Genomic DNA, 13828 nt, shown 5'->3' with positions numbered 1-13828 from the left:
GAAACATACCTGTGTATCCAGAAATTAAAACTGTCATCCTTTGTTCAAATCACTGTAGTCTGGTAGTTTTAGGTTGTCAAGTAATAATTATTTGATAAGAAATATCTATTCACCAAATACCTAAGGTGGACTAAAATAATTTTATGAGAAAATAGCATAATTTTGTGCAAGCGACCTATGTAGCCATTTCTGTATGACTTTGAAGTCATTATCCGGTGATAATCCTACCTCAATGTGAACAAATTACCTCAATGTGTATATTAAACTAATAGGAAAACCAAAACACATTTTAAATAAGAAGCAACCCCCATTTCCTGAAGAAAACACTACTTTCAGAGCGATTTCCTTGGAGGTGGTAGAGGAAGTGGAGAGCCTGAAGAAAGCCAAATGGGAGAACTTATCTCTCATCTCTCTTCCCCAACATTTTTATCAAATGAAATCAAGGTAAAATTGTTATTAGCAGAATAAGAAGAAAATATAATTTTAAAAAATTCAGCCTGCATGGTCCCTTAAGAGTGGAGTGGAAAATCCACATGTGTTTTCTTGGTTAAGGGTTAGGGAGTGATAGTTTGTTAGGCAAGTTGTGATTAAATTCACTATCCGTACCTTAAGTCTTTTTAAAATAAGTATGTGCTATCTAATTGTCTTTCTGAATTACTTCCCTGCAACTGGTTATAGTTGAATAGAACTCTTAGAAAGTATGAGGCTCACAGATATGCTAATTTTCTGACTCTGACAGAAGTCTCTCTTTGTTATGGTAGCCTGTGTGTCTGGACAAGAGCTGTCAGCATAACCGATTACTAAGACAGAAAAAAAAAAGATACAAGGAGTCCAGAAAAATCACATTGCCTCTGAGAGAGGGCAGAAACTAATCAATCCTGAAAATTACCTGGATTTGAGTTAACACTGATATAAAAGATTGGTGTGATATAATTAATAAAGTCTCAAATGCCAAATGCAATATTTGACTTTCATTCCAATGTGTTTAGTCATGTCACTGCAACTTAGAGCTACCCCGCTGCAGAGATGTATAAATCATTCTTCTTCCTAGCAGTTCCTTAGTATCAGGAAGTACTTTTGGAGGAATATAGGGCTTACGTCCAATGCACACATACAGGGACACTTCTTGGTTCTGTATCGGCTCCCAGGACTTTCAACTGATATTAGGTCCTATATTTAGTTGGCATTCTTAGATTCTCTTACTTATACTAAGTCACGCTTTAATTCGTTTTACTCCCCAAACTTGGCTTTATCCTGTCCTCTTCTTTTCAATAATAGATCAGCTTGGGCAAGAACTAATGACAGTAATGGTAGGAAACTAAATTTCTAAAGGTAGAAAGAAAGAAAGAGTCACATTCCAATTTCAGAGAATATTTCAAATTGCTATTTACATGAATTTCTCTCTGCTTGAGACAATAGATCTATTATCCTGAACTTTCAGCTGTAAATTAGCAACCAGGAAGAAAAGTCAGGCCTGTCGTCTCCAGAAAAACATGGGAGTGCTTGGATACCTTGTCTATCCTATTACTCTTAATTCCAAAGTTGGGGAAATATGAAAACACCTTTAAATAATGCACAACACAATATTCAAAAGTTAATTTTTAACAACTTTTATTCTTAATGTGCCTATTTATTTACAGGGGTATTGAAGATTTAAATATATTTTGAAGCAGCACGTATATTCAGCTGAAGTATAACAGGTTTTCTAAATTGTGGAATTATCATGTTCTGGAGGATATTTTTGTCATGGCTTGCTTCTCATTGCTATAACCAACAAAGGCTTTGCTACCTAGCTGTTATTTGTATGCATGCCTTGAATTTCAAACCATTTTTTGTCTATGAGAACCCCTTGGTTTCTTTAAAGTTTCCTAAATGTTTAGATTTGATTTCAAAGACCAAAAAAACAAAAGAAGAGAAAAAAGTTTACGTGTTGTTTGAAGTTACCATATAATAATCAAAATGCTTGTAAGCGAAACAGAGGCATGCTTTCTCAAAACTCCAAAGTAATATTGTTTATGGTCTCTCTGCAGCTAGATTCTGAAGCTAGTACTATTCTAAAAGAACTTCAGGTTAAGCTCAGTGGAGTCCTGGATGAGCTCAGCGTCACGTACGGTGAAAGGTAAGTGACCTCTGTTGTCATTATCTAAACTAGATAATTAGGTGTCAGCTCATAATATTCTTGCCTTCAATATTGTTTCCTCTGACTGACTAAATCTATTTAACTTCAAGACCCAATCTAAATGTCATTTTCTCTGAAACATCTGTTATGACACCACAATCTAATAGTGCTGTCTCGCTATGCACACCCTAGAACTCTGTGCATCCTTCGGCCGGGTAAGACCTATAACACTATCCTCTAAGTCTTGTTTTACCTGTCTGTTTCCCACACTCAGGAAACCATATCTCATACCTATATGCAATTCTAGTGTTTAGAGCTTGGTGACTGGCTATTGAAAGACTAAAGAGAGGGAGGGAAGAAAAGAGAAAAACTTCACATATATAAGAAGTTTCAGTTGTATCCATACCATATATATCAATGTGGTTGCATTCAGTATAGCTGGATCAACAACCCTATACCAAATTGTCAGGATTCTTGGATTTAGGGCTTAGCAATCTGAATACAACTACCCCATGCGAAGGAGTTTGGAAACTACTGATATATCTATATATTTTAAATGTTTGTTAAAACTAGCTTTATCTGTGATACGATTCTAAAGAAAGGTAAGTTCACCCTAGTTAAATTTCACTTCAGTTCTGTAGGAAAAAGCTATCATCTCATCAAAATGTTAAAATAGATAGGAAAGAACATACATTTTTGAAGAGGTTCATTAATATAGAATCTGCTTTAAATAGTAGTTCAATAACTCATGTATTATTTTAAAATATGTGTTCAGTTTTCAAAAGAGACTATAAAGATTGCTCTTCAGGGCCGGGCGCGGTGGTGCACGCCTGTAATCCCAGCACTTTGGGAGGCCGAGGCGGGCGGATCATGAGATCAGGAGATCGAGACCATCCTGGCTAACATGGTGAAACCCCGTCTCTACTAAAAATACAAAACAAACAAAAAACAAAACAAAACAAAACAAAATTAGCTGGGTGTGGTTGTGGGCACCTGTAGTCCCAGCTACTTGGTAGGCTGAGGCAGGAGAATGGCGTGAACCTGGGAGACGGAGCTTATAGTGAGCCAAGATTGCACCACTGCACTCCTGCCTAGGTGACAGAGTGAGACTCCGTCTAAAAAAAAAAAAAAAAAAAAAAGGCTCTCTTCAGGTAGGGACTATCTCTAGCTACCACTCATCACCTACTGTTGTATTTTAGAACGATCCAGTATTAATAAACATTTTTCAATTAGTTATGCCATTTTTTAAATGAGAAAGACAAAAGAGTCTGAAAGCATCATATTTTTCTTCTTAGATGTAGGAATAAAGCAGAGTGAAGAATAATCTCCCACTTAGACTTCTCTTCATTATCAGAGGTGTGTCCGTAACTTCCTTAAGCAAGGTAGCCTTGTCTTCGTGGAACTCACCTTCAGGGCTCAACTGCTGAGCCAGAGCAGCCTTGCTGTGTTGAGCCGAGGGTAGTCACCCTGACTCTGCAGTGTTGTTAGCTGACTCGATGATCCTGTCTATTTCATCTGGATGTTAGTCAGCAATTTCTAGATTCTGTTACCTGAAGTTGGAAAGACATAGATTGTTCTAGAGATGTGGGGTTCGTTGACTCTGACTTGGGGTGACACTGAAAGATGAAGAGGCCTTTGCTGAGTCATTTCAGGCTGCCTCTCTTTGTTCTAGTTGCAAATTAACATGTGGCTAGCAGAAAGACTGTTGCCTTCAGCCACGGAGGCAACATTAGAGATTATTTAGCGAAGTTTGGGGGAGAAAAAAAGAGGTCAGGAATAGCTCGAGTTGTTCAGAACTTTATGGAAAATAAAATGGCTAAACAGAGTAGAAACTAGAATATAAGTAAAGTATAATTAAATTATTTTCTGTAAAATACCTAAATCATTCTGAGGATAAGTGCTTTTTGTTTTGTTTTGTTTTGTTTGGGGAGGTGGAATATTCAGGTTATAAAGGCTAGAATATGTTTTCTGATTTGAAAGATACCTGGATAAACCACAGTTATGAAAGAAGGAGTAGTGTCCTTCGGAGGACACTTGAAGAACTTTATTTGTATGAAGTCAGCTCTTTTAACCTAAATAGTAAAACTGCAGCTACCCAGAATCCATTTATTCTTGATTTTTTAAATATAGGAAAGAATTTAGTACTTTGTTCAATTAGGGTTTATTAGGACTATTGGAATAAATGGGCCACATGTCACGCTTTCCTCATAAAAAGTATAATTATTGTATCCTTGTTGCTATGTTGCTATGGCTTTATTCCTCACACTACCAATCAGGTCTGTATTATACTCTCAGGGTAGAAAAGTCTCCAGTAATCAATGTGATCATGCTGTAAAGTCAAAATGCATAATTTTAGTGTAAACCTACTCTTCTTAAGGTTTAAACTGGCAGTGTAGAGTTTTAGAATTAAGTGTATAACTAATTGTAAAAATCCACTTGATTTTATGTTATTAAAACTCGTAATTAAATAATTCTACTATATACAGCTGTTAGGATGTTTTTGCTGTCAAGTCAGAGCTGAGCCAAACCACACATTTGTGGATTCCTGACATGCTCACAGGGCACCTACCTGGGAACTGAGACTAAGTTGTATAACCTCAATAATAACTTAAAGATGGTCTTAAAATTTTCAAAGGGTGTGCTACTAGGGTTTCTGCTTACACATGTTTTGCAGTTTGGTTTTTGGTTTGCTCCTTTTTTTTCTTCTTCTTCTTAACCCACACCTTTAGTACTAGAGGCTGGCTAGATTAAGTAAACAAAAAAATTCAGGAATATTTCCTAGGCATTATTCTGTGAGTATGTGGCTCCTTGGGTGCTCACAAAATCTGTAATTATTTACTGGCACTACTTTCATTCAAGCCAGTTAATATAGACTTTTTTTTTTTACCAAAAAAAAAAAAATAGAAAAAGAAAAGACTTTTTAGGTGAATTTACCAAAAATTGATAGAGACAAAAAGGTAAGGTGCAAGTATTGGCTTCACCTGGATTAATGCAAAAGTAGAATGCTATTGTCCATCATACCTCGAGAACCCTTCCTCTATATGCCTGATACCATACCCAGAGCTGGCTTCTCATTAGAGTTTACAATATGGGTCTGTTTAGAAAACTGAGTTTTCACATAATAGGAACATAAATGTCACACCTCTTGTCCAGTCTATCCCCCAACCCCAATGCTCTAATTTGAAAATCAGTGCAAAAGAAAATCACTGCAAAATCAGTCTATCTCCCCACCCTAATGCACTGATTCAAAAATCAGTGCATATGAAAGTAGTCGTTTCAAAGGTGATTTTTACTACAGCCTGCATAGATCATTGATGACCCAGTGGTAAATCAACTAGTTCAAAATATTTTCAACATGATTTACCTTCCTTTTCAATTGCCTCAAGTATCTACTACCTTTACTTTGATTCAATACACACTCCACCACAAACAACATCCCCTTCCTCATTTTCCCCACCATCTCTTGCACCCTCTACCTGACCAAAGTTCAAAGGCAGCTTCAGCCAGATAAAAGTGAAATAATCAAGGATTTAGACTCTCTTAGATGACAGCTTGGAAGAGAATGTTCCTTTAAAGCAGATAAATATGCAGAGAGCCAAGAAATGAGCCAAATTCAAAGGGGCCAGCTGAGATGCAAGGATCAAGGAACCAAATGTAAATGCCAAGTCCAGAGGGGCAAGAATGGTGTTGTCAACAGTAAAGAAATCCAAGAATGCAGGAGCCAAAAATGGAGACAGATCAAACATGACGGTAGAAGTGGAATCAGTCCTTGAATATGTACACAAAATTATGAACAAGCGTATGTATAACCCTGCTATTAAAGGCCCAGAAGCAAGAAAAAAACCCAAGTTGTGATCATTTAACATTTATTAAAATTTTTCCATGTTGGGCATGGAAATATGTAGAATGCATGCATGAATAAACAAATACCTATATTGTATTTAATAAAAGCATTATATGGTGAACATTCCTAAACTTCTATTTAAAATCTGAGGAATGTATGCATTTGGATACTTCTCAAATACTAACTGCAGAATCATTGTGTGTGGAGGAGGAGAGGAATGGGATTGAGTTGACTGCAATACTAAAATGAATTCCCTCCTTCTCCTCATTACCATTCCAATGATTTGACCATTTTCCAAGCTTTCATTGATCTTCATTCTCCTAAGTAGGTTTTTCTTGCCTGCCCACACATGTGTTATCATTTACTCCTATTGTTGGAAACATGAAAATAGCAGACAATATACTAAGTAGGTTTTTCTTGCCTGCCCACACATGTGTTATCATTACTCCTATTGTTGGAAACATGAAAATAGCAGACAATATAAAGAAATGGTGATGAGGCTAAGAGTCTCTAAGATTTGAAAATCCTACTACTTGCCACTGCTTACTTAGGAAAGAACCATCAAAACTGGTGTAGGGGATATACAGAATGAAAAAGGCAATACAAAGTATTACTCTTCGCGGCATTTAAATTCTTAGAGTGGATGAGGAAATAGAGGTAGGTGGAAGGAGATGGTCCATTAATGCATTCAAGCCGGATTTCTTTTTAATAGCTTTATTGAGATATCATTACCATATAAAAATTATGTATATTTAAGGTATACAACTTTGTTTTGATACACATATCCATTATAAAATGGTCACCACATTCCAGATAATTAACATATCTGTTACCTCCATGGAGTTGTCATTTGTGTGTTTTTGTGTGTGCGTGTGTGTGTGCTGAGAACATTGATTTAAGATCTGTCCTCTTAGCACATTTCAAGTATATTATGCAGCAGTTTTCACTATTGTCCCAATATTTCTTGCACAACCTCTTTGTGCTAAGCATGGCATACTGTGCCGTGGTATAGGCATGCAGCCCTGAACAAAACAAAATTCCTGCTCTCATGGGGCTTACATTCTAGGGAGGGACACAGGCAATAAGCAAATAAATTATTCAGTGTGTCATATAATGAAGAATGCCATTGAGAAAAAAAGAACAATAAGGGAACAGAGATTGATAGGAATGCCATTTCAGCTTGAGTGAACAAGGAAGATTTCTCTGAAGTGGTATTTGGTATATGCCTGAAATAAACCAGGGACCAAGAGAGCTATGAGAATTTCCTTCCATGGCAGAGAGAATGTAACAGTGGCCATGAGATAAGAGTGTCCTCGGAGAATTCTAAGAACACCAGGAAGTCTATTGTGGCTGGTCTGCAATGAAACAGAAGGAAGAGTGGCAAGAAATGAGATCAGTGAGATTGCCAGCACCAGATTATGCTGGGCTTTTAGTCTGTCAAATACATCTAGAATTTTTCTAAGTGGAGTTGGAAGCTATTGAAGATTTTTAGCAAAGGAGAAACACGATCTGGTTTTTATTTTAAAAGGCTCTCTGCAGGGGGTTGAACAGAGACAATTTAGGAAATTATTGCACAGGTTCAAGTGGGAGGATGGTAAAGGGATCTATAGCAGCATTTTTGGAAGTAATAATAAATCCTCAGATTTAGGATACATTTTGCTGATAGGTTGGATGTTGAGTATGAGAAACTCATCAGACTTTGAAGTGGAAAGATTGCATGGGCAGTTAAATAAAATAGTCTGGAGTCTGCGTTAGAAGTCAGGTCTGCAGATGTGAATTTGGGAACCACCAGTATATAGATGGTATGGAAGCCATGGGACTAGATGTGATTGCCAAGAAAAGGATTGTTGATGGAGAAGCGAAGTGGTCCCAGGATCAAGCCCAGAGGATCACTGTGTAGATTTCCAAATAAAATACAGAATACCCTCAGTTAAACTTGAATTTTAGATACATAAGGAATAACTTTTAGTATAATTGTGTTACAAATATTACGTGGCCATGTTTGTATGAAAATATTCACTATCTGAAATTCAAATTTAACTTGGTGTCCAGTGCTTTCATTTGATAAAAATGGCAACTTTACTGCAATGGTTAGAGGTCAGGCAGTTGGGAAGGAGCAGCCAGTGAGATCAGAGGAAAGCCAAGAAGGTGTGGAGTCACAGTATCCAAAGGAAGAAGGTGTATCCAGAAGCCAAGAGTGTTTCTTTTTTATTTTTTAACAACAAACTTTATTGAAATATAATTCACATACCATAAAATTCTCCCATTTAAAATATGCAGGTTAGTGGTTTCTAGCATATTCACAGATTTGTGCAACTCTCACCAAAATCTAACTTTAGAACACTGATATCACCACAAAAAAGAAACCCCATACCTATTAGCAATAAATTCCATTCCACTCTCCTTTCCAGCCCTAGGAAACCACTAATCTCCTTTCTGTCTCTATGAATTTGCCTATTCTGGATATTTTATATAAACTGAGTCATACGATATGTGGTGTTTTGTGACTGGCTTCTTCACTTAGCACAATGCTTTTAAGCATATGGTTGATTTATATGGTGGCAGTGGCAGTACATAATTTTTCTTTTAACTTTTATGTTCAGGGGTATATGTGCAGGTTTGTTACATAGGTAAACTTGTGTCACAGGGGTTTGTTATACAGATTGTAACACATCATCCAGGTATTAAGCCTACTACCCATTAGTTGTTTTTCCTGATCCTCTCCCTCTTCCCACCCTCTACCCTCCAATGGACCCCACTGTGAGTTGTTCCCCTCCATGTGTCCATGTGTTCTCATCATTTAGCTCCATTGTGGAAGACAGTGTGGCAATTCCTCAAAGACTAAAGACAGAAATACCATTCGACCCAGCAATCCCATTACTGGCTATATACTGAAAGGAATATAAATCATTCTACCATAAAGACACATGCAGGCATATGCTCATTGCAACACTATCCACAACAGCAAAGTATGGAATCAACCTAACTGGGTAAAGCAATGTGGTGCATATACACCATGAAATACTATTCAGCCATAAAAAGGAACAACATCATGTCCTTTGCAGACACATGGGTGGAGTTGGGGGCCATTATCACTAGCAAACTAACACATAAACAGAAAACCAAATACTGTAAGAGTCTTTCTAGAGCGGTCATTTCCCAAACCATGCTCAGAGGAACCTCTCAACTGTGGCTATCAGATGTAGGGACTGAATGAACCTCCACTCAAATTAATTCAACCTGAAGAACAGTACTTTTATCTGCCTTACTTATTAGTATTATACGTAAGGTTTCATTGCAACAAAAATTTTCGCAGTTAAACAATGAATTTGAAAACTCATGAGCAGGGGAATTCACACCAGTTGAAACAAATTAGAATCCTAGGGTGAAATTGAAACAGGCTCAGGCAGAATGTATTCTTATATTCTAGAATTTATATTCTTTATTTTTAGTTTCCAGGTTATAATTGAAGAGTGTATAAAACAGATGAGTTTCGAATTAAATCAAATGAGAGCAAATGGAAACACCACATCTAATAAGAACAGTGCAGCAATGGATGCAGAGATTGTGTTAAGACCTCTCATGGATTTTTTGGACAAAACGTAAGTTTTTTTGCCCAGTTCCTCTTTACTTATTGCCCTAAATTTGACTTGTAAGGCTTTAAAAAAAATATTGATTTCCTCTATGTAAGGCAGCATTAAAAGTCTTTCTATAGAAATAAATGAATTAAAAAATAAATAAATAAATTCATTAAAAAGCAACATACCTTTAATTGATTACTAGATAAAAAATAAAATAGGAATGATTTTGTACAAGAAAGGAAAAAAGAGGGGAAATAAGTTTTATAACTGAGGAGGTTGCTGTTCTGAGGCAGAGAGAGATTTGGAATTTCATGCTCCTTGGATAACATATTGTTTTCAATCCTCCTGGACAGAGAGGAAGACTGAGCTGAGTCCAGAATATCTGATTTCATGTCAGAAACCTGATGAAAAAGAATATCACAGATGTGACTGGAATTAACTTAGCTCAGAGGCAAGCAGATAGCTGCCTGACCCAACCTTCAATAATGATTTATTGAGTGCTCACCTATTTCAAACCGTATTCTACGCACTGGACAGTGATGAAAAAGAAAGCCGAAGTCCCTGATACCATGGAGATTACAGTTTAATGGTGGTGGGAGTGCATGGGAATGCAGGCCATTATGACTGACTAAGACAAATTCTTAACCAGAAAGTTTGGTTGGTTGCTCTGTTTGTTTTTAAGATTTTTGTTCTGTTCCTACTCTTAGAAGTTCTAATTTAGTAAGTCTGAGGCAGGGTCGAAGCACCTATATTTTGTAATGTGTCCACATTTGGGAATCATTGATCTAAAACAACCAGACACATGATTTCTTAAACAGTGGTACTCAAAACCAGAACTGAATGTAGAAGAGAAAAGTGAATAATAATTTTGAATGACTACCAAGGGACCAGTGTCATATATGTTAGTTTACATATGTTATCTCATTTATTATTGTTGTGGCAAATTAATATCAAAAGGACCAAGATTTAAACAAAAGAGAAATTACAATGTCTTTCTTTAAAGACAAGGATGGCAGTCACCCCATGGGACTGCTGCTGCCACCAGCACATGTAGACACCACTGCATTACTGCCATCAGCCACTGCCCCAACAAAGCGCTTTGGCCAGCACTCTCCATCAGAGTGTTGTTACCAGAAAACCTTCGTCCCTCCAGTGCAGCAGGTGCTTACCCTTGAGGAGAAAGAAAACAAAGTAATGGGCCTGGTACCAGGTCCCAGGGTTAGAGCATGCAATCTAGGAGTGCCAATCTAAGCCTTGGCCCCCTGAAATCTTCCAGAAATGAAGCCATTGACTTTGACTGAACCCAATGTATACCACAGTCAAATCCTCAAAGCCTCAACGGCATGAAAGAATATAAAAGCAAAAAAAAAAAAAAATTGCTATTCAAAAAACAGCAACTTAAAAGATTAAAGGAACATTAGCCCATGCAGATGAGAAAGAACCAGCATAAGAACTCCGGCAACTCAAAAAGCCAGCGTGTCTTACTACCTCCAAACAACCACACTAGCTCTCCAGCAATGGTTCTTAACCAGGCTGATGTGGCTGAAATGACAGATAAAGAATTTGGCATCTGGATAGGAAAAAAGATGAAAATTCAAGAGAAAGTCAAAAGCCAATCCAAGGAACCCAAGGAATCTAATGATACAAGAGCTAAAAGACAAAATAGCCATTTTAAGAAAGAATCAAAGTGATCTGATGGAGCTGCAAAATTCACTATAAGAATTTCCTAATATAATCAGCAGTCTTAGTACCTCCCCTGGGAGATACTATACAAGACAACCACACTGTCTTCAGATTCTCCAAAGTCAGTATGAAAGAAAAATATTAAAGACAGCTAGAGAGAGGGGGCAGGTCACCTACAAAGGGGATCCCATTACGCTAATGGTAGACCCATTCAGCAGAAATTCTACAAGCCAGAAGACATTGGGGGGCTATATTCAGCATTCTTGAAGAAATTCTAAAGAAGTATTTCATACCTCACCAAACTAAGTTTCATAAGCATAGGAGAAATTATATCCTTTCAGACAAGCAAATGCTAAGGAAATTTTTTACCCTAGACCTGCCTCTCAAGATGTCCCTAAGGGAGTGCTAAACATGAAAATGAAAGATCAATACCTGCCAACACAAAAATACACTTAAGTACATCAACTATAGACACTATAAAGTAACTACACAATCAAGTCTGCATAACAACCAGCTAAAGACACAGTGACAGGATAATCTCGCACGTATCAATATCAACCTTGAATGTAAATGGACTAAATGCCCCACTTAAAACGCAGGAAGCTGTCTTTAAGAGACTCATCTCACATGCAATGACATGCATAGGTTCAAAGTAAAGGGATGGAGAAAAATCTACCAAAAAAATGGAAAACAAAAAAGAGCAGGGGTTGCTATTGTAATTTCAGATAAAACAGGCTTTAAACAAACAATGATAAAAAAAAAAAAACAAAAAAAAACCCCAATAGCATTATATAATGATAAAGGGTTCAACTCAACAAGACTTAGCTATCCCACACATATATCCACCTAATACTGGAGTATCCAGTATTATAAAGCAATTTCTTAGAGACCTATGAAAAAACATAGATAAATACATAATAATAGTGGGGGATATCACCATCCCACTGAGGCAGATCATTGAGGCAGAAAACTAGCAAAGATAATCAGGACCTAAACTCTACACTTGACCAAAAGGACCTAACAGACATCTACAGAACACTCAACCCAACAAAAACAGAATATACATTCTCCTCATCTGCACATGGCATGTACTCTAAAATCAATCACACGATCAGCCACAAAACAACTGTCAACGAATTCAAAAAATTTGAAATCATACCAACCACACTCTCAAACAACAGTGCAATAAAATTAGAAATTAATACTAAGATGATCTCTCAAAACTAAACAATTACATGGAAATTAAGCAATCTGCTCCTGAACGACTTTTGACAATGAATTTAAGACAGAAATCAAGTAACCCTTTGAAATTTTTAAAAGAAAAGGAATAACATACCAGAATCTCTGGGACATAGCTAAAGCAGTGTTAAGAAAAAAGTGTATAGTGCTAAACATCCAGATCAAAAAGTTAGAAATTATCAATTTAACAACCTGGAGAAGCTAGGAAAACAAGAGTAAACCAACCCAAAAGCCAGCAGAAGAAAAATCACCAGAATCACAGTTGAACTGAATCAAATTGAGAGATGAGAAACCATATAAAAGATCAATGAAACAGAGTTTGTTCTTTGAAAGCATAAATAAGATTGGTAGACCACTAGCTAGACTAATAAGGGGAAAAGTGAGAAGATTCAAATAAACACAATCAGAAATGACAAAGTGAGCATTACCACCGACCCTACAGAAATCCAGATAACCCTCAGAGACTATTACAGAGACTTCTATGCACACAAGCTAGAAAACCTAGAAGAAATGAATAAATTCCCAGAAACATACAAACTACCAAGATTGAACCAGGAAGAAATTGAAACCCTGAACAGACCAATAATGAGTTCTGAAATGGAATCAGTAATAAAAAGCCTATCAACCAGAAAAGGCCCTGGAGCAGATGGATTCACAGCCAAATTTTATGAGTTGTGTAAAAAAGAGTTAGTACCAATCCTATTGAAACTATTCCAAAAATTGAGGAGGAGGGACTGCCCCATCACTCATTCAATGAGGCCAGCATCATTCCAATACTAAAACCTGGCAAAGACACAACCAAAAAAAGAGAAAACTTCAGGTCAATATCTTGAGGAACATAGATGTAAAAATCCTCAGCAAAATACTAGCAAATCAAATCCAGCAGTATATCAAAAAGCTATCTCAGGATTATCATGTAGGATTTATTCCTAGGATGCAAGGTGGTTTAACAGATGCAAATCAATAAATGGGATTCACCACATAAACACAACTAAATACAAAAGTCACATGATCATCTCAATAGATGCAGAAAAGGCTTTCAATAAAATTCAACATCGCCTCATGTTAAAAACCCTAAACAAAGTAGGCATTAAGGGAACATACTTCAAAATAATAAGAACAACTTATGCAAACCTACAGGCAATATCATACTGAATGGGCAAAAGCTGGAAGCATTCCCCTTGAGAACCAGAACAAGACAAGGATGCTCACTCTCACTACTCCTATTCAACATAGTACTAGAAGTCCTAACCAAACAATCAAGCAAGAGAAATAAATAAAAGGCATCCAAATAGGAAGAGAGAAAGTCTATCTCTGTTCACATGTGATGTGATCATATACATAGAAAACACTATAGTCTCT

At 36.8% G+C, this 13828-nt stretch overlaps 1 protein-coding gene across 1 annotated transcript in view; it reads left to right on the top strand.

The window, feature by feature from the left end:
* LOC101012257 (protein unc-13 homolog C) overlaps positions 1-13828 on the top strand; it is a 75331-nt gene that overhangs the window by 31609 nt on the left and 29894 nt on the right. The window contains exons 7-8 of the mRNA XM_031661615.1: positions 2031-2119; positions 9416-9565. Of these exons, the coding sequence (XP_031517475.1) occupies positions 2031-2119; positions 9416-9565 (239 nt within the window). The remainder of the gene's footprint in view (positions 1-2030; positions 2120-9415; positions 9566-13828) is intronic.

Source organism: Papio anubis, unplaced genomic scaffold, assembly GCF_008728515.1.
Source record: "Papio anubis isolate 15944 unplaced genomic scaffold, Panubis1.0 scaffold203, whole genome shotgun sequence".
Classification (NCBI taxonomy): domain Eukaryota; kingdom Metazoa; phylum Chordata; class Mammalia; order Primates; family Cercopithecidae; genus Papio; species Papio anubis.
This window is presented reverse-complemented; position numbering and strand designations above follow the sequence as displayed.